This window comes from Salvelinus namaycush, unplaced genomic scaffold (assembly GCF_016432855.1).
Source record: "Salvelinus namaycush isolate Seneca unplaced genomic scaffold, SaNama_1.0 Scaffold507, whole genome shotgun sequence".
Taxonomy (NCBI): Eukaryota; Metazoa; Chordata; class Actinopteri; order Salmoniformes; family Salmonidae; genus Salvelinus; species Salvelinus namaycush.
In genome coordinates, this window is record NW_024061206.1 from 99784 (window position 1) to 121334 (window position 21551).

General features: G+C 40.1%; 1 protein-coding gene across 1 annotated transcript; it reads left to right on the forward strand.

The window, feature by feature from the left end:
* Positions 1 to 5282: 5282 nt before the first annotated feature.
* Positions 5283 to 20922, forward strand: LOC120041688 (very-long-chain enoyl-CoA reductase-like). The gene is made up of 10 exons (XM_038986552.1): positions 5283 to 5409; positions 8708 to 8811; positions 9588 to 9703; positions 10689 to 10794; positions 15437 to 15509; positions 15603 to 15646; positions 15930 to 15987; positions 16201 to 16289; positions 19830 to 19875; positions 20795 to 20922. Exons 1-10 carry the CDS (start codon positions 5283 to 5285, stop codon positions 20920 to 20922), a joined length of 891 nt encoding a protein of 296 aa, XP_038842480.1.
* Positions 20923 to 21551: the final 629 nt, after the last annotated feature.

Sequence of the window (21551 nt, forward strand, 5' to 3'; positions counted from 1 at the left end):
ACCAAAGCGTAGGGTTGTGCCTTGTTCAAGAGCACATTGACAGATTTTTCACCTAGTTGGTTCAGGGAGCCAGAAACCTTTCAGTTACTGCTATAACACACGTAACCAGTAGGCTACCTGCCACCCCAATCTGGGGAGGTTTAATTAACCCCTGTCATATTAAAAAGCAGGAAGGGGTGTTGGTTAACACTCTTGGTGTGTGTGTGTGTGTGTGTGTGTGTGTGTGTGTGTGTGTGTGTGTGTGTGTGTGTGTGTGTGTGTGTGTGTGTGTGTGTGTGTGTGTGTGTGTGTGTGTGTGTGTGTGTGTGTGTGTGTGTGTGCGTGCGTGCGTGCGTGCGTGTGCACAGGAACATCTATGTGTTTATGTCTATGCGTTTAAATCAAAGACATTAAAACCACATGGAGTTGTCAGTATGTTGGCAGCAGCCACTCAATGTTAGTGGTGGCTGTTTAACAGTCTGATGGCCTTGAGATAGAAGCTGTTTTTCAGTCTCTCGGTCCCTGCTTTGATGCACCTGTACTGACCTCGCCTTCTGGATGATAGCGGGGTGAACAGGCAGTGGCTCGGGTGGTTCTTGTCCTTGATGATCTTTATGGCCTTCCTGTGACATCGGGTGGTGTAGGTGTCCTGGAGGGCAGGTAGTTTGCCCCCGGTGATGCGTTGTGCAGATCTCACTACCCTCTGGAGAGCCTTCCGGTTATGGGCGGAGCAGTTGCCGTACCAGGCGGTGATACAGCCCGACAGGATGCTCTCGATTGTGCATCTGTAGAAGTTTGTGAGTGTTTTAGGTGACAAGCCAAATTTCTTCAGCCTCCTGAGGTTGAAGAGGCGCTGCTGCGCCTTCTTCACAACGCTGTCTGTGTGGGTGGACCAATTCAGTTTGTCCGTGATGTGTACCCCGAGGAACTTAAAACTTACTAACCTCTCCACTACTGTCCCGTCGATGTGGATAGGAGGGTGCTCCCTCTGCTGTTTCCTGAAGTCCACAATCATCTTCTTTGTTTTGTTGACGTTGAGTGTGAGGTTATTTTCCGGACACCACACTCCGAGGGCCCTCACCTCCTCCCTGTAGGCCGTCTCGTCGTTGTTGGTAATCAAGCCTACCACTGTAGTGTCGTCCTCAAACTTGATGATTGAGTTGGAGGCGTGCATGGCTACGCAGTCGTGGGTGAAGAGGGAGTACAGGAGAGGGCTCAGAACGCACCCTTGTGGGGCCCCAGTGTTGAGGATCAGCGGGGTGGAGATGTTGTTACCTACCTTCACCACCTGGGGGCGGCCCGTCAGGAAGTCCAGTACCCAGTTGCACAGGGCGGGGTCGAGACCCAGGGTCTCGAGCGTGATGATGAATTTGGAGGGTACTATGGTGGTAAATGCTGAGCTGTAGTCGATGAACAGCATTCTCACATAGGTATTCCTCTTGTCCAGATATGTTAGGGCAGTGTGCAGTGTGGTTGCGATTGCGTCGTCTGTGGACCTATTGAGGCGGTTAGCAAATTGGAGTGGGTCTAGGGTGTCAGGTAGGGTGGAGGTGATATGGTCCTTGACTAGTCTCTCAAAGCACTTCATGATGACGGAAGTGAGTGCTACGGGGCGGTAGTCGTTTAGCTCATCTACCTTAGCTTTCTTGGGAACAGGAACACTGGTGGCCCTCTTGAAGCATGTGGGAACAGCAGACTGGGATAAGGATTGATTGAATATGTCCGTAAACACACCAGCCAGCTGGTCTGCGCATGCTCTGAGGACGTGGCTGGTGATGCCGTCTGGGCCTTCAGCCTTGCGAGGGTTAACACATTTAAATGTTTTGGTAGCGGGCCGTGTCAGTGGCACTGTATTGTCCTCAAAGCGAGCAAAGAAGTTATTTAGTCTGTCTGGGAGCAAGACATCCTGGTCCGCGATGGGGCTGGTTTTCTTTTTGTAATCCGTGATTGACTGTAGACCCTGCCACATACCTCTTGTGTCTGAGCCGTTGAATTGCAACTCTACTTTGTGTCTATACTGAAACTTAGCTTGTTTGATTGCCTTGCGGAGGGAATAGCTACACTGTTTGTATTCGGTCATGTTTCCGGTCACCTTGCCCTGGTTAAAAGCAGTGGTTCGCGCTTTCAGTTTCGCGCGAATGCTGCCATCAATCCACGGTTTCTGGTTTGGGGATGTTTTAATAGTTGCTGTGGGTACGACATCGCCGATGCACTTTCTAATGAACTCGCTCACCGAATCAGCATATTCGTCAATGTTGTTGTTGGTCGCAATGCAGAACATATCCCAATCCACGTGATCGAAGCAGTCTTGAAGCGTGGAATCAGATTGGTCGGACCAGCGTTGAACAGACCTGAGCACGGGAGCTTCTTGTTTTAGTTTCTGTCTGTAGGCTGGAAGCAACAAAATGGAGTCGTGGTCAGCTTTTCCGAAAGGAGGGCGGGGGAGGGCCTTATATGCGTTGCGGAAGTTAGAATAACAATGATCCAGGGTTTTACCAGCCCTGGTTGCGCAATCGATATGCTGATAGAATTTAGGGAGTCTTGTTTTCAGATTAGCCTTGTTAAAATCCCCAGCTACAATGAATTCAGCCTCAGGATATGTGGTTTCCTGAAAGTTCGTTCAGGGCGATCGATGTGTCTGCTTGGGGGGGAATATATACGGCTGTGATTATAATCGAAGAGAATTCCCTTGGTAGATAATGCAGTCGACATTTGATTGTGAGGAATTCTAAGTCAGGTGAACAGAATGACTTGAGTTCCTGTATGTTGTTATGATCACACCACGTCTCATTAATCATAAGGCATACCCCCCCGCCCTTCTTCTTACCAGAAAGATGCTTGTTTCTGTCCGCGCGATGCGTGAAGAAACCAGCTGGCTGCACCGACTCTGATAGCGTCTCTCGAGTGAGCCATGTTTCCGTGAAGCAAAGAACGTTACAGTCTCTGTCTCTCTGGAAGGCTACCCTTGCTCGGATTTCATCAACCTTGTTGTCAAGAGACTGGACATTGGTGAGTAGTATGCTAGGGAGTGGTGCGCGATGTGCCCGTCTCCGGAGCCTGACCAGAAGACTGCTTCGTTTGCCCCTTTTACGGCGACGTTGTTTAGGTTCGCCGGCTGGGATCCGATCCATTGTCCTGGGTGGAAGGCAGAACACAGGATCCGCTTCGGGAAAGTCATATTCCTGGTCGTAATGATGGTGAGTTGACGTTGCTCTTATATTCAGTAGTTCCTCCCGACTGTATGTAATGAAACCTGAAACCTAATGAAGATTACCTGGGGTACCAATGTAAGAAATAACACGTAAAAAAACAAAATACTGCATAGTTTCCTAGGAACGCGAAGCGAGGTGGCCATCTCTGTCGGCGCCGGAAGTGCGTACGGACGTTAGGCTTTGTTAGGCTGGTGATGGCTCACATCAACACCATCATCCCCGAAACCCTAGACCCACTCCAATTCGCTAACCGCCTCCCCAATAGATTCACAGAGGACGCACTGCCCTTTCCCACCTAGACAAAAGGAACACCTATGTGAGAATGCTGTTCATTGACTACAGGGAGGAGGTCAGAGACCTGGCAGTGTGGTGCCAGGACAACAACCTCTCCCTCAATGTGAGCAAGACGAAGGAGATGATTGTGGACTACAAGAAAAGGAGGGCCAAACAGGCCCCCATCCACATCGACAGGCCTGTAGTGGAGCGGGTTGAGAGTTTCAAGTTCCTTGGTGTCCACCTCGCCAACAAACTATCATGGTCCAAACACACCAAGACAGTCGTGAAGAGGGCACAACAACACCTTTTCCCCCTCAGGAGACTGAAAATATTTGGCAAATATACAGCTGCACCATCGAGAGCATCCTGACCGGTTGCATCACCGCCTGGTATGGCAACTGCTCGGCATCCGACCGTAAGGCGCTACAGAGGTCTAGTGTGTACGGCCCAATACATCACTGGGGCCAAGCTTCCTGCCATCCAGGACCTCTATACCAGGCGGTGTCAGAGTAAGGCATAAAAGAATTGTCAAAAACTCCAGTCACCAAGTCATAGACTGTTCTCTCTGCTACCGCACGGCAAGCGTTACCATAGCTTTTATCATAAAGGTGCTTTTTTACGGTGAAAATTATCGTCCCCAAACTTGAAACTCACGTGCTGCATATGTATGCAAGTTAGGCTCTACACCCGTTGTAAAGCGGATTAATATACTTCATTTTAAGAAGTTATTTGGCCACTTTAGTTGTGATACAAACCTTATCAAAACATATAGGCCTATGAGCTATGTGTGCAATTATGATTTGAAAAAGTTGCCAAAAAAAGGCATGCGCAGTTTCGTGTCTTACTGCACACAAGCAATAATACTGTATATCATTCACAAATTTGGGCTCCCGAGTGGCGCAGCGGCCTAAGGCACTGCATCTCAGCGCTAGAGGCATGGCTACAGACCCTGGTTTGATCCTGGGCTGTATCACAACCGGGCCGCGTTCCATAGGGTGACACACATTTGGCCCAGCGTTGTTAGGGTTTGGCCGGGGTAGGCGGTGATTGTAAATAAGAATTTGTTCTTTAACTGACTTGCCTAGTAAAATAAAGGTTAAATTAAAATGAATAATAAAAAATACAAAGTGATAATACTGTCACCTATCTCACTATTATTGTTTTAATCTTGTCTTTACTAAATAATATACATGCGAAATTTGTTTGATTTAAAATTGACCATTGTCATTCACCTGTCCAGAAACAGGGGCAGGGAAGAAAAAAAAGTAATCTATGCACTTAACTAGCGAATGGAGGATGCTTTTGCCATGGGTCATTTTCATGCCAGGTAGGCTATACTCCTCTTGTAAAGAGAAGCAATGTGTTTAATATTAGGAAAATTGAGAAATAAATATAGTAGGCCTAGCCTATATAAAGCTGATGGGATCCTCCTCTTTTTATTAGAGGCCATCACTCTGTTTTCTCACCCAATTGCATAGCTTATAGAAATGTTGCGGAACATGAGCTCATGAAGTGTTTGATTCTGGGGTTTTTTACACATTTGCATTGATTGTCAAAGTGATTAGAGAGACAATAGAGTGCTGAGTACCAGGCAGTTAACACGTTTGGTAGGCTACTAACGACCATCAGCAGCATCAGAGCTTGGATAAGCCTAATTACCGTGAATCATTTAATTTATCTCCACCCGGCACAGCCAGAAGAGGACTGGCCACCCCTCATAGTCTGGTTCCTCTCTAGGTTTCTTCCTAGGTTTTGGCCTTTCTATACAAATACATTTGATTTGAATAAATAGTCACATGGAATTTGACTGCCAACATGACTCGTGACCACCAGTGTGGCGGTAACATGGTCACCGTAACAACCCTAGGCATAAGCAGCACAAGTCCCCGGCTCCATCCTGCCTGGTGTCAACGGTACAGGCTGGTGACGGTGGCGTGTACTGGTGTGGGGAATGTTTTCCTGGCAGACTTTACAGTAGGTCCCTTGATACCAATTGAGCAATGATTGAATGCCATTCCCCAAAGAATTAAGGCTGTTCTGGAGGCAAAAGGTCCGACCCGGTACTAGATGGGTGTACCTAATAAACTGTCCACTAAGTGTGTGACATATATGGACATACATAAGTAATACATGTATTTAGATATATTTAAAAAATGTATTAGTACTTATGTATTTGAAATATATATATCACTATGTTAGTCTTCGGTGTAGTTAGAACCTTCGTAGGAGCATCGTTATATCTCAGAGCTGTTTCCCCAAAACCATCGTTATTTATTAACGTTGCACTTGAAAACGGTTTGTAATCTGACACCTGTCTCAAACCACTGGTAGAAACAACTACTCAAAGTGTGTTGTTCAATATTAGAATCACATGGTTTTATCCCTCTCTCTGTTGACCACCGATAACAAAGTTGACTACAAATACAAAGTTGCCAATGTCTTCGCAATTGATAGAAATAATCAAAGTATAAAAAAACGGTGCTGAGGCCAATTTCAATCATATTGAAATACATTTTATGTTCAATCAATTCAGTTATATTTTGCTACTTGTAGGCTCCTGTCAGTCATATGTCTTAACATATTTGATGATGTGTAGCCTTACATGCGCGCAATGTGCCAATGTGCCATTTGTATTGGGTAGGCTAAGCGAATAAACCGCCTCAACATTTGCAACCGGTAGGAAATAATATCTCTCTACATGCTGAACAGTCATCAGTTTTGTGAATTAAATATAATGTCTAGGTAATATTTGAATGGATAAAGCTGATCCGAGAGCAGCGCTCCGTTTCTTTCGTTCCCATCAGTATTGAAACATATGCCAACCATGCACTTAGCGTCCGTTCTCTCTGCGTGGTGTTTTGGGAAACTCGTGTTAAAACCTTTTCTCAATAGGGGGTGCTGTTTGCACTTTGTAAAAAATTCGTTCCCAAATTAAACTGCCTCGTACTCAATTCTTGCTCGTACAATATGCATATTATTATTACTATTGGATAGAAAACACTCTCTAGTTTCTAAAACCGTTTGAATTATATCTGTGAGTAAAACAGAACTCGAGTTGGAGCAATTTTCCTATGAGGAAGTGAGAAATCTGAAATCTGCAGGCTGTTCTGAGGTCGGTTTATTAATTTGCATGTCTTCTATTGGTTGAGATGCACTGCATACGCCTTCCCCTGGATGTCAGCAAATAGTGAGAATTGGAATGGAGTTGCTAGGCAGATCTGAGGCCATATAAATGGGCTTGGAACGGGGGGTCCTCTCTTTCCTTTGTTCGCCATGACGCAAGACAGACCTCAGGATGGCGTTCTAGAAAGCTCCCGTTATAGCCCTTAGATATATCCGGCTCTGATTTTATTCGATATAGGTGTTAAAGACATCATAATGTTGTTATTTTAAACCGAGTTATATCAGTTTATATCAGTATATTGCGATTTTCGGATATTTATTTGTGCTGCGTTCTAGTCAGTTGGGCACGTCTGGGCCACATGGCTAATGTTTACTGCTAATTCCAAAGTTGAAGGCGACAATCTACAACCGAGCAACGATTCTTTTGGACAAAGGACAACTTGCCCAAGATTCTGATGGGAGCTCATCAAAAAGTAAGAACTATTTATGATGTTAATTCGTTGTTCTGTTGAAAAATGTCAAACTCATATTCCGCCATTAATTTCGGTGCGGTCTCGCTTTAACGCACGCTGTATGTCGTAGTAACGTTAATTTTAAAAATCTAACACAGCGGTTGCATTAAGAACTAATGTATCTTTAATTTGCTGTCCAATCTGTATTTTTTTAGTCAAGTTTAGGATTAGTTACTGATTAGATTAGGTGCCTCTCCCAAGATTTCTCCCGACATATTGTTGGCAGCTTGGCTACTATTCTCATTGTATAACCACGATTTGTGCCGCTAAATATGCACATTTTCGAACAAACTCTATATGTATTGTGTAATATGATGTTATAGGACTGTCATCTGAAGAAGTTTGAGAAGGTTAGTGAAAAAGTTAATATCTTTTGCTGGTTTATTCGTTATCGCTATTGTTGGCTTGAATCAATGCTGTTGTGTGGTTGGCTATTGTAGTAAGCTAATATAATGCTATATTGTGTTTTCGCTGTAAAACACTTAAAAAATCTGAAATATTGGCTGGATTCACAAGATCTTTGTCTTTCATTTGCTGTATGCTGTGTATTTTTCATAAATGTTTTATGATGAGTATTTAGGTAATTCACGTTGGTCTCTGTAGTTATTCTAGTTGCTTTGGTGAGAGTTGTGATGGTGGCTGCAATGGTAAACTATGATTTATACCTGAAATATGCAAATTTTTCTAACAAAACATATGCTATACAATAAATATGTTATCAGACTGTCATCTGATTAAGTTGTTTCTTGGTTAGTGGCTATTTATATCTTTATTTGGTCGAAATTGTGATAGCTACCTATGCAGGAAAAAAATGGTGGAGAAAAAAAAGTTGTGTATTTTGCTATCGTGGTTAGCTAATAGATTTACATATTGTGTCTTCCCTGTAAAACATTTTAAAAATCAGAAATGATGGCTGGATTCACAAGATGTGTATCTTTCATCTGGTGTCTTGGACTTGTGATTTAATGATATTTAGATGCTAGTATTTACTTGTGACGCTATGCTAGGCTATGCTAGTCAGCTTTTTTACTGATGGGGGTGCTCCCGGATCCGGGATTGTGTGCAAGTAGAAGTTAAATCTTTAGCGGTTGTAGGAAAGACGCATCGTTAAAACACTCAGGTAAGTGTAACATGAGTTTCCCAAAACAACACGCAGACAGAGAGAACGGATGCGAAGTGCATCGTCTTTCCTTCGTGTTTTAACGACGCATTTGACCTAAATTCCATCGGAATTGGGAAACCAGGCTCGGGGATTTTGGCACCGCTAGGTTGCTATGCAGTAGTCGCCCAGCATAGTTTATGCCTTCACTGCTCCAGACTGGACACTGTGGGGGCCTGGTTTGAATGTCCTAATGTCTTCACTGTCTATTCAGAACATCAACACGATTCACCACTATCCCTTATGTATACATCTCTTAGAATAAACATTTAGGGCCCATTTCCCAGACACTAAGCCTAGTCCTGGACTGAAAAGCTCAATGGAGATTCTCTGTTGAAAGTACTTTTTAGTCCAGGACTATGTTTAATCTGTGACCAGGAAACGACTGTTAAATAAATCATCTTGTTATACAGAACTGTAACCATGACAACACTACATTTTGTCAGATGGGGAGTCCCTGAAGGATGATGAAGTATTGGAGAATCTACCGGTGGGAACCACGGTAACAATGTTCTTCCACGACCTGGGACCGCAGCTGGGGTGGACCATGGTGAGACCACGAGGTTTCTGGGATATTGGACACGGTGTTGTTCCCCACTGTACTGTTTTTTTGGGAACAGCAAACAGTGAGCGGACATATTGCCTATCAGTGTCCCATGTCTTCTCCTGTACAGGTATTTCTGGTGGAGTGCATGTGAACTCTCTTCTCCTGTACAGGTGTATCTGTCCTCTCTTCTCCTGTACAGGTGTATCTGTCCTCTCTTCTCCTGTACAGGTGTATCTGTCCTCTCTTCTCCTGTACAGGTGTATCTGTCCTCTCTTCTCCTGTACAGGTGTATCTGTCCTCTCTTCTCCTGTACAGGTGTATCTGACCTCTCTTCTCCTGTACAGGTGTATCTGTCCTCTCTTCTCCTGTACAGGTGTATCTGTCCTCTCTTCTCCTGTACAGGTGTATCTGACCTCTCTTCTCCTGTACAGGTGTATCTGTCCTCTCTTCTCCTGTACAGGTGTATCTGTCCTCTCTTCTCCTGTACAGGTGTATCTGACCTCTCTTCTCCTGTACAGGTGTATCTGTCCTCTCTTCTCCTGTACAGGTGTATCTGTCCTCTCTTCTCCTGTACAGGTGTATCTGACCTCTCTTCTCCTGTACAGGTGTATCTGTCCTCTCTTCTCCTGTACAGGTGTATCTGTCCTCTCTTCTCCTGTACAGGTGTATCTGACCTCTCTTCTCCTGTACAGGTGTATCTGTCCTCTCTTCTCCTGCACAAGTGTATCTGACCTCTCTTCTCCTGTACAGGTGTATCTGACCTCTCTTCTCCTGTACAGGTGTTTCTGTCAGAGTGCATCGGACCTCTCTTCATCTACCTTTTTTTCTTCCTCCATCTCCTCAACGTCTACGAGCAGATCGATGACTATACCTCCAGTCCCTGCTCAGTGGTCACGTACGTATATAGTAGCAAATTCCGAGGGTAGCCCCGACCGATACAGCTTCCTTCGGGAGAGTGTGTCCTCACATTTCTCTATACCAAGTCGCTCACATGTACACTCTTCTCCGATGGCCTCAAAGGTGCCATCACACTTCTGACACCAATGTAGCTATATTTGGGGGTAGCCCCGACCGGGACTAGAACCCGGGTCCAGCGACTGTCAACCCAACACCTTAGCTTTTATGCCAAGAGATCTGAATCTCTTGACGAGGTCGCTAGGTATTGAGTTAAGGTCGCTAGGTATTGAGTTAAGGTCGCTAGGTATTGAGTTAAGGTCGCTAGGTATTGAGTTAAGGTCGCTAGGTATTGAGTTAAGGTCGCTAGGTATTGAGTTAAGGTCGCTACAGTAGTCTAGAATGTCTGTGTCGTTGCTGTGAAAGAGAACATGTTCCCAGTCAATTCACCTAGGGTCAAAAGGTCAACTACGAAATAACGATAGCTACTCTGTCCTGTAGCCCTTCTCTACCCCCTTCTCTACCCCCACTCTACCCCCTTCTCTACCCCCTTCTCTACCCCCACTCTAACCCCTCTCTACCCCCTTCTCTACCCCCACTCTACCCCCTTCTCTACCCCCTCTCTACCCCCTATCTACACCCATCTCTACCCTCCTCTCTACCCCCTTCTCTACCACCACTCTACCCCCACTCTACCCCCTTCTCTACCCCCTTCTCTACCCCCACTCTACCCCCTACTCTACCCCCTTCTAACCCCTCTCTACCCTCTTCTCTACCCCCACTCTACCCCCTTCTCTACCCCCTTCTCTACCCCCACTCTACCCCCTACTCTACCCCTCTCTACCCCCACTCTACCCTCTTCTCTACCCCCTTCTCTACCCCCACTCTACCCCTTCTCTACCCCCTTCTCTACCCCTTCTTTACCCCCACTCTACCCCTTCTCTACACCCACTCTACCCCCACTCTTGTCCTCTCTACTGCTGTAGGCTGGCGTGTGTGTGTCACTGTTTCCACTACTTCAGAAGGTTGTTGGAGACCATCTTCATCCATCGTTTCTCTGATGGCACCTTGCCGCTGCAAACCATCATGAGGGTAAGTTCCACCCTGGTGCATCGCCTGAAACATCTGGGAATTCACTAGTGTTTACGTGTAGCTGTTCAGATCGGTCAATGATCAAAGTTTAATTATAAGATCGTTTTCTCAGTGACTTACCTGGCTAAATAAAGGTTAAACACTTGTGAATGTTCATCTCTTAAAAAACGGAAATAAAACTTAGTCAGGCTAAATAATCTGATGGAGAGATGCTGGCGTTGGGCATTTGTTATTAGGTGGTGATCTTCCCACCCTGTATTGAAACATCTGATGTCTGGCAGGCCTCTGGTGTTGAGATGTCATGGGATGGAGGGATACTATGCTATTATATTCTATACGATGCTATTCTATACTATTCTGTTATATACTATACTATTATTTTATATTTTATGCTATACTATTCTATAATATACTATTCTATTCCATTATATACTATACTATTATATTATATACTATACTATTCTATACAATTATATTATTCTCTATACTATTATATTATATACTGTACTTTTCTATACGATACTATTCTATACTATTATATTATATTCTATACTATACCATTATATGCTATTATATTCTATACTATTCTATGATATATTATACTGTTCTAGTATATACTATACTATTATATACTATGCTATAATTTTCTATACGATACTATTATATACTATTATATTCTATACTATAATATTATATTATATACTATACTGTTCCACTATGTACTATACTATTATATACTATTATATTCTATACTATACTATTCTATTATATACTATACTGTTCTATTATATATGTTGTGTCTTTGACTATGCCAGATTAATTGCTATGACATGCTATTCTATAAAATAATTTCTCCGTAATTAATATTACCTGATTGAACTAATCATGTAAATATTAATTAACTAGAGGGACACCACGAAAGAATATTTATAGAGCTGTTATCTTCCGAATAAACTCTTAAAGATCTAGTAATATTTTACATCCATAGCAGTCACATTAATCGTCAGTTTATTCAGTCTCATCTGAAAGTTGTAAATCCTTGATTATCTGCAAGAATCCTGGCTAACAAGTTGAATCAGCAATACAAAATTGGGTTTAATTATTTATTTACTAAATACCTAACTAATCACACAGAATCACACATATACAATTAAATCATAACTTGATTACAAAGTGCCGTCATACAGAAAAACGTCCCTAGCGGGCGGAATAGATATGACAGCTTGTTACACAAAGAAAAGGGGCGGGATTTTAGTGAAAGAGCGGGAGACTGGAACAGAGGCGAAGCTGTGCTATCGTAAATACAGTATCTTATAAATTCTAAATTACCGCCCATTTGAAGAAGGAAAATGCAATAAATATTTACTCTGAGCTGCGCTTCAGTAGGTTGGTGGTAGATGGACCGTGTCGCCAACCCGAGTCCTCTGTCCTTTGAAGAATGTCTCTGGTGCCTTACTGGATACGTTGGAGTAACGTTGTGTGTAGTAGACGGGATACTCGGACTGTCCTTCCTAACCTGCGTTTGTAGGAGCTGTTGCTAACTCAACGGCTAGGAGATATCACTTCTGTAGTGAATACGAGTTCAAAGTTCATACCATTCACAATCAAAGTCCATGCTGCTGTTGGCTTAGTTCTGTAGTTATTATCTGAACCATTCTGACACCGGATCGTCATCCTAGCGTCCCGGAACAGGAAGTTATATTTTTGTCAATGGCTTTTATAGTGGAGGGAGAGGGGTGTGTCTGAAAAGTTTATAACCCATGTCTCTTCACAGGGGCGGGCCCCTAGTTGAGCAGAAGCCCAAATTTATGAAAATCCAAATCTCTCATTTGGAAGCTAAAATTACATTTAATCTCTTCACAAATAATTTCATATTCAAACATTTGAATTAAACAACAATTCCATGTGAATCCGATACCTCTGACGTTTAGACTTTCCACAGTAGAGTTTATGTCATTCTATCATTGATGAGAATGTGTCAGAGGGCAACCGAACTGACATAATATACCTTAAGTACCACCGCATATGTTCAGTTGGTCGGATTACCAGAATATAGTTCATTCCCCCCCACTTTCTGATGTCCCCAGAATCTCTATGTTAACCAAGGGGTTTTCTTATGTCACATCAGTAGGGAAGAGAAAAAGGGGGAAAGAGGTATTTATGACTGTCATAAACCTACCCCCACTGCCAACGTCATGACATATACTATAGTATTATATAATATACTATACTATTCTATACGATGCTATTCTATGCTGTTATGTTATATTTAATATTATGCTATTACATACTGTACTATTATATAATATACTATTCTGTTCTAATATATAGTACTATATACTATTATATTCTATACTATACTATTGTATTCTATTCTACACAATACTATACTATTCTATACTATTCTATCATATACTATACTGTTATTTTATATGCTATACTATACTGTACTATTATATTATATACTATACTATTCTATTATGTACTATACTATTCTATTCTATACTATACTAAACTCTTCTATTATATACTACACCATTAAATACGATATTATTCTATACTATACTATACTATTATTTTATATTATATACTATACTATTATTTTATTTTATATTATATACTATACTATTCTATACTATACTATACTATTATATTCTATTATATACTAGGATATTGTATGCTATACTGTTCTACTCTCAGAACTGCCTGTAACTCTGGGGGTTTTCTGCTTGGCTAGCCTACTACATCAACCACCCTCTTTGCATTATACTATTATATACTATACTATTATATTCTATACTATTATATACTATACTATTATATTCTACACTATTCTCTACTATACTATATTATTATATTCTATACTATTCTATTCTATGCTATACTATTCTATTATACTATTATTTTCTACTATGTACTATGCTATACTATTCTATTCTATCCCATTATATACTATACTATACTATTATATACTATACTAGTATGTACTATACGATTATATACTATTCTATACTGAACTATTCTATTAAATACTATACTATGCTATGCTATAGTATTCTATTCTATGCTGTTCTATTATATACTATACTATTCTATTATATACTATACTTTTCTATTATTTTATATACTATACCATTATATACTATTCTATTATATGCTATACTATGCTATTCTATGCTATTCTATTCCATGCTATACTATTCTATACTATGCTAAACTATTCTATTATATACTATACTATTATATACTATAGTGTTCTATACTATACTATTCTATTATGTACTATACTTTTCTATTCTATTATATACTATACTATTATATACCATTCTATTATATACTATACTATTCTATTCTATACTATACTGTTCCATTGTATACTATACTTTAATAGTATATTCTATACTGTTCTATACTATACTATTATATTATACTATATACAATTGTATACTATTATATACTATACTATTCTATACTATTTTATTCCATGATATACTATACTATTCTATTATATACTATTATTTACTATACTATACTGTACTCGTATATACTATTCTATACTATACTATTCTATACTGTACTTTTCTATTCTATTATATATTCTACTATGATATACTATTATATAATGTACTTTTCTATTCTATTATGTACTATACTTTTGTATTCTATTATATTCTCTACTATTATATACTGTTCTATTCTATACTATTCTATTATATACTATTATATTCCATGCTATTATATTATATACTATTCTATTCCATACTATTCTATTATATTCTATACTATGTTCTTCTATTATATACTATTCTATTCTATTATATTCTATTCTATACTATTCTATACTATTCTATTATATACTATTCTATACTATTCTATTATATACTATACTATTTTATTATATTATATACTATTCTGTTATATATTATATATATTATATATTATATTATATTATTATATATATTATATATTATTATATATTATATAAATTATATATTATACTTTATATATTATATACTTTATATATTATATATATTATATATTATACTTTAATATTATATTCTATACTAGTAGTAGTATACTATACTATTATATACTATACTATTAAATACTGTTATATTCTATACATACTGTTATACACTACACTATTCTATTCTATTATATTATCAATCAATCAATCAATCAATCAATTTTATTTTATATAGCCCTTCGTACATCAGCTAATATCTCGAAGTGCTGTACAGAAACCCAGCCTAAAACCCCAAACAGCTAGTAATGCAGGTGTAGAAGCACTACTATACTATTATATACAATACTATTCTATTCTTTACTATACTGTTATATAATATACTATTCTATACGATACTATTATATACTATACTATTAAATACTATACTGTTGCATGCTATACTATTCTAATATATACTATACAATACTATTATATTATATACTATACTATAGTATTATATACTATACTATTCTACTCTATACTGTTATATACTATTCTATTCTATTATATACCATACTAGTCTATACTATTCTATTCTATACAATAATTTTCTATTATATACTATACTATTCTATACTATACTATTATATTCTATTATATACTATGCTATTGTATACTATACTGTTCTACTCTCAGAACTGCCTGTACTACTGGGGGTTTTCTGCTTGGCTAGCCTACTACATCAACCACCCCCTCTACACTCCACCATGTGAGTAGCACTCTCAACCAACAAATGAATGGATGACAACTCTCACTGTTGATAGATGATTCTGTTGCTTAAGGAGCTGTATGTGTCTTACAGCGTATGGGAATCTCCAAGTCTACTCTTCGTTGGTGGTGTTTATGGTATGTAGCCTAACGTTATATCTCTCAGCCTCATTGTGTTTTCATTGAGTTCAGAACAACGGAGGAAAACATTCTTCATCATCATCTGTCTTCAGAAATGGCTTCTTTCCCAAAAAGGTCTTTCTCGCTTTATTTTTCTCTTTCTTTTAACCTTTCTGTCTTTCTCTCTCTCTCTTTCTTTATTTCTGTCTTTCTGTCTTCCTGTCTGTCTATTTTTCTTTCTGTCTGTCTCTCTCTCTGTCGCTCTCTCTTTCTTTCTTTCTGTCTTTCTTTGTACTCCCAGCTCTGTGAAGCTGGAAACTTCTCAATTCATTTGGCTCTCAATAACTTGGGCTGTAATGGTGAGTTGCTTTCCAGCATTTCTGAAGGTGTTGTATTAATGGCATATTCTAGAACAATGTCATAGCCAAGATAGGTAATAGGGAGCAAATTCCTCAAATATTTCTCACAAATTGCTAGTTGAGTCAGAAACATCTGTGTGGTAGTTTGCCAGCTGAGAAGATATGTCCATGATGATATACACCTTCTCACAGTTGTGTCCTGCTGTCTACCAGGACTGAGGCCCAAGCGGATCCCTTACCCCACCAGGAACCCCTTCACGTGGCTCTTCTTCTTCGTGTCATGTCCCAACTACACCTATGAGGTGGGTCAAACTCATAGAGATAGACTCTGGTGCCCAATAGCTTGTTTTAGCCTGGGCAGCGCCATTGAGGACTTTCACAATTGTATAAGTAGTCAACTGGGTGGAACTTCCTATGGGTTAAGGAAGGATCCCATAATTCCATGCAGGTCATCAGGAGGGATCATCCAATGAATTATACTCGTGAGTAAACATGCCATAACTGCAGGTTGCAGCAAATCGCCAACCTTGACTTTATACCTGTTCAAACAACACCCTCTAGATGGCAGTATGCACCCTTTCAGTTTGTTTTTCTAAAATGGACTACTTCCAAAATGGAGATGTCCTCAATGGCCCTGCCCGTGCTCTCAGAAGCTACTTTAATACAGTCTTGTATGTATACCTTTAAGTGTGGGTGGCCCCAGCGGGAATCGAACCCACGACCTTTAGTGTTGCAAGCTCTGTGCTCTATTGAATTAGTCACACAGGACAGTCTAGACTTGAGTCGCTGACCATGGGGTCATATGCTTGTATGGTGTACACCTTCAATTAATATATATATATAATATTTGTCTATGATATACAGTACCAGTCAAACGTTTGGACACACCTACTCATTTCAGGTTTTTCTTTATTTGTACTATTTTCTACATTGTAGAATAATAATGAAGACATCAAAACTATGAAATAACACATGCGGAATCATGTAGTAACCAAAAATTATATATATATATTTTATATTTGAGATTCTTCAAAGTAGCCACCCTTTGCCTTGATGACAACATTGCACACTCTTGGCATTCTCTCAACCAGCTTCACGAGGAATGCTTTTCCAACAGTATTGAAGGAGTTCCCACATATGCTGAGCACTTGTTGGCTGCATTTGCTTCACTCTGCGGGCCAATTCATCTCAAACCATCTCAATTGGTTGAGGTTAGGTGATTGTGGAGGCCAGGTCATCTGATTTCAGCACTCCATCACTCTCCTTGTTAAAATAGCCCTTACACAGCCTGGAGGTGTGTTGGGTCATTGTCCTGTTGAAAAACAAATGATAGTCCTACTAAAAGCAAACCAGATGGGACGGTGTATCGCTGCAGAATGCTGTGGTAGCCATGCTCGTTAAGTGTGTCTTGAATTCTAAATAAATCACTGACAGTGTCACCAGCAAAGCATCCCCACACCATCACACCTCCTCCTCCATGCTTCACGGTGGGAACCACACATACAGAGATCATCAGTTCACCCTACTCTGCGTCTCACAAAGACACAGCAGTTGGAACCAAAAATCTCAAATTTGGACTGATCCGACCAAAGGACAGATTTCCACCGGTCTAATGTCCATTGCTCATGTTTCTTGGCCCAAGCAAGTCTCTTCTTATTATTGGTGTCCTTTAGTAGTGGTTTCTTTGCAGCAGTTTGACCATGAAGGCCTGATTCACGCAGTCTCCTCTGAATAGTTGATGTTGAGATGTGTCTGTTACTTGAACTCTGTGAAGCATTTATTTGGGCTGCAATTTCTGAGGCTTGTAAAGTCTAATGAACTTATCCTCTGCAGCAGAGGTAACTCTGGGTCTTCCTTTCTTGTGGTGGTCCTCATGAGAGCCAGTTTCATCATAGCGGCTTGATGGTGTATGCAACAGTACTTTAAGAAACGTTCTTGACATTTTCCGGATTGACTGACCTTCATGTCTTAAAGTAATGATGGACTGTCGTTTCTCTTTGCTTATTTGAGCTGTTCTTGTCATAATATGGACTTGGTCTTTTACCAAATAGGGCTATCTTCTGTATACCACCCAGGACAACTGATCAGCTCTAACACATTAAAACTTTTTAGGGATAGGGGGAAGAATTTTCACTTTGGATGAATTGCGTGCCCATAGTGAACTGCCTCCTACTCTGTCCCAGATGCTAATATATGCATAGTATTATTACTATTGGATAGAAAACACTCTGAAGTTTCTAAGACTGTTTGAATGATGTCTGTGAGTATAACAGAACTCATATGGCAGGCAAAAACGTGAGAAAAAATCCAAACAGGAAGTGGGAATTCTGAGGCTGGTCGATTTTCAACTCATCGCCTATTGAAATCCCAGTGGGATATGGATCTGTTCCTACGGCTTCCACTAGATGTCAACAGTCTGTAGAACGTTGAATGAAGCTTCTACTGTGATGTTGAGCCGGATGGGAGCTGTTTGAGTCAGTGGTCTGGCAGAGAGCCAGGTCCTGGTCATGCGCATTCCACATGATATCGACTTGCGTTCCATTACTTCTATAGACACAAAGGAATTCTCCGGTTGGAACGTTATTGAATATTTATGATAACAACATCCTAAAGATTGATTCTATACTTAGTTTGACAAGTTTATTCGAAGTTTATTTGAAGTTTTCGTCCGAAGTTCGCCTGGACCTGTACGAGCGTTTGGACATGTGTACTAAACGCGCTAACAAAAGTAGCTACTTGGACATAAATAATGGACATTATCGAACAAAACAACAATTTATTGTGGAACTAGGATTCCTGGGAGTGCATTCTGATGAAGGTCATCAAAGGTAAGGGAATATTTATAATGTAATTTTGTATTTCTGTTGACTCCAACATGGTCGGAGAAATGTTGTTTCTATCTGAGCGCCGTCTCAGATTATTGCATGGTTTGCTTTTTCCGTAAAGTTTTTTTGAAATCTGACACAGCGGTTGCATTAAGAACAAGTGTATCTTTAATTCTATGTAAAACATGTATCTTTCATCAAAGTTTATGATGAGTATTTCTGTTATTTGATGTGGCTCTCTGCAATTTCTCCGGATATTTTGGAGGCATTTATGAACACGGTGCCAATGTAAACTGAGATTTTTGGATATATATATGCACATTATCGAACAAAACATACATGTATTGTGTAACATGATGTCATGTGAGTGTCATCTGATGAAGATCATCAAAGGTTAGTGATTAATTTTATCTCTATTTGTGCTTTTTGTGACTCCTATCTTTGGCTGGGAAAATGGCTGTGTGTTTTTTGGACTTGGCGGTGATCTAACATAATCATATGTTGTGTTTTCGCTGTAAAGCATTTTTTAAATCGGACATGATGGGTAGATTAACAATATGTTTATCTTTCATTTGCTGTATTGGACTTGTTAATGTGTGAAAGTTACATATTTCTAAAAAATATTGTTGAATTTCCCGCGCTGCCTTTTCAGCGGAATGTTGTCGAGGGGTTCCGCTAGCGGAACGTGTGTCCTAGAAAGGTTATTAAGAAGGAAAGAAATTCCACAATGCATTCCAGGTGACTACCTCATGAAGCTGGTTGAGAGAATGCCAAGAGTGTGCAAAGCTGTCATCAAGGCAAAGAGTGGCTACTTTGAAGAATCTGAAATATAAAATATATTTTGATTTGTTTAACCCTTTTTTAGGTTACTACATGATTCCAAATGTGTTATTTCATAGTTGTGATGTCTTCACTATTATTCTACAATGTAGAAAATAGTCAAAATAAAGAAAAACCCTTGAATGAGTAGGTGTGTCCAAACTTCTGACTAATACTGTATATGTTTTGATTCGTCAGGTGGGGACGTGGTTGAGTTTCTCCATCATGACACAGTGTGTTCCAGGTAAACCTACACATCTTTCACCGTCTCACGTGCACCGTACTGTACTTAGGTAGTAAATGTTAGAAGCTGCTTACATATTTACAAACACGTATTTTCATAATACTAAGGCCTAGCCCATCTGTTAACAGCCCATCTATCTACCTACCTCATCCCCATACTGTATTTATTTATTTATCTTGCTCCTTTGTACCCCAGTATCTCTACTTGCACATTCATCTTCTGCACATCTACCATTCCAGTGTTTAATTGCTATATTGTAATTACTTCGCCACCATGGCCTATTTATTGCCTTAACTTACCTCATTTGCACTCACTGTATATAGACTTTTTGTTTTCTTTTGTTCTACTGTATTATTGACTGTATGTTTTGTTTACTCCATGTGTAACTCTGTGTTGTTGTACGTGTCGAATCGCTATGCTTTATCTTGGCCAGGTCGCAGTTGCAAATGAGCACTTGTTCTCCACTAGCCTACCTGGTTAAATAAAGGTGAAATAAAGTACAATTCAATCAGATCAAGCGTTAATCGGTGATAGCCGACACCTGCACAGCTCGATGTTTTAACGTAAGGTATAACTGCGTTTGAGATGTCAAATCGGAGAAAAACTGCTCTTCAAATCAAATCAAACTTTATTGGACGATGTGATCATTGTCACGAAGCCCCGTCCGTCCCACTCACTTAAGAAGTTCAGAATGAGAAACTGTATAGAAATATAGCCACTGGTGGGAGAGATTGTCATACCAGTTATGTTGTACTCTGTTAATAAAGGCTATGCTTGTACACAGCCAGTTCTGCAGTCTTGATAAAGACTGACATAAGTACGTGTGATACTAAAGAGACAATTCCATTCCTTTGTTCAGTTAGTCACCAATTTCGTGACTCTACTAAACTAACTGTTGTGTCTCTCTCTCTTTCCACAGTGGCTCTGTTCACGTTGCTGGGCTTCATCCAGATGACCATCTGGGCACGGGGAAAACATACGATGTACACCAGAGAGTTTACAGACTACCCTGAGCTAAGATCGGCTATCATCCCTTTGTTCCTTTGAGCCAGCCAGGGTTGACAACAAGAGCCTAATCCTTAATTATACCCCTGTTCCCTATAAGGGTTGTACAAAAAAATTCTGGTAACTGTCACCGAATTCCCCAGTTTTTTTCCAGAAATCGCAGTTGTAAATTCCATGGAATCAGAAGGGAATAAGCAAGGAAAATCTGGAATCGTCCAACCAGGATTTCTGGAACAACTGGGAATTTTGGGTAAATTATAAAAATTGTGCACTTCCCTATACTTTGGCCAGAGCCACATAGGCCTCTTGTCAAATGTAGTGTACTACATAGGGACTAGGATGCCATTTTAGACAGACCCATTGCACACTCTACTACAGTTAGAGAAAGCAGTGTAGTGGACACTGTGGTAACAGTGCACCTGTAGGGGATATGATGTGGATCTGGCCAAAAGAAGTGACACTATATAGGGAACAACAGATACCCAGTCAACAAGCCAGCTGTATATAAATGAACTTTGTGACAGCCTCTCAGTCAGAATAGGGTTACAAGGCCTCACTCAGGCCTGTGACTTAACGTCATCCCTCAACTCTACACTAAAAGTGTACATTTGTAGCAAGGTTATGGGTTTTACACAGATACTGGTTTTAAGTTAGGATGAATGTACTGCAAA

What these genes read in the sequence shown, in the direction of transcription:
- LOC120041688 (XM_038986552.1), top strand. Translation starts at nt 5,283, where the DNA reads ATGACTCGTGACCACCAGTGTGGCGGTAACATGGTCACCGTAACAACC. An exon ending in CCCCCTCTACACTCCACCAT is followed by an intron (nt 15,510 to 15,602) that starts GTGAGTAGCACT and finishes TGTGTCTTACAG; the next exon opens with CGTATGGGAATCTCCAAGTC. An exon ending in GTCCCAACTACACCTATGAG is followed by an intron (nt 16,290 to 19,829) that starts GTGGGTCAAACT and finishes TTGATTCGTCAG; the next exon opens with GTGGGGACGTGGTTGAGTTT.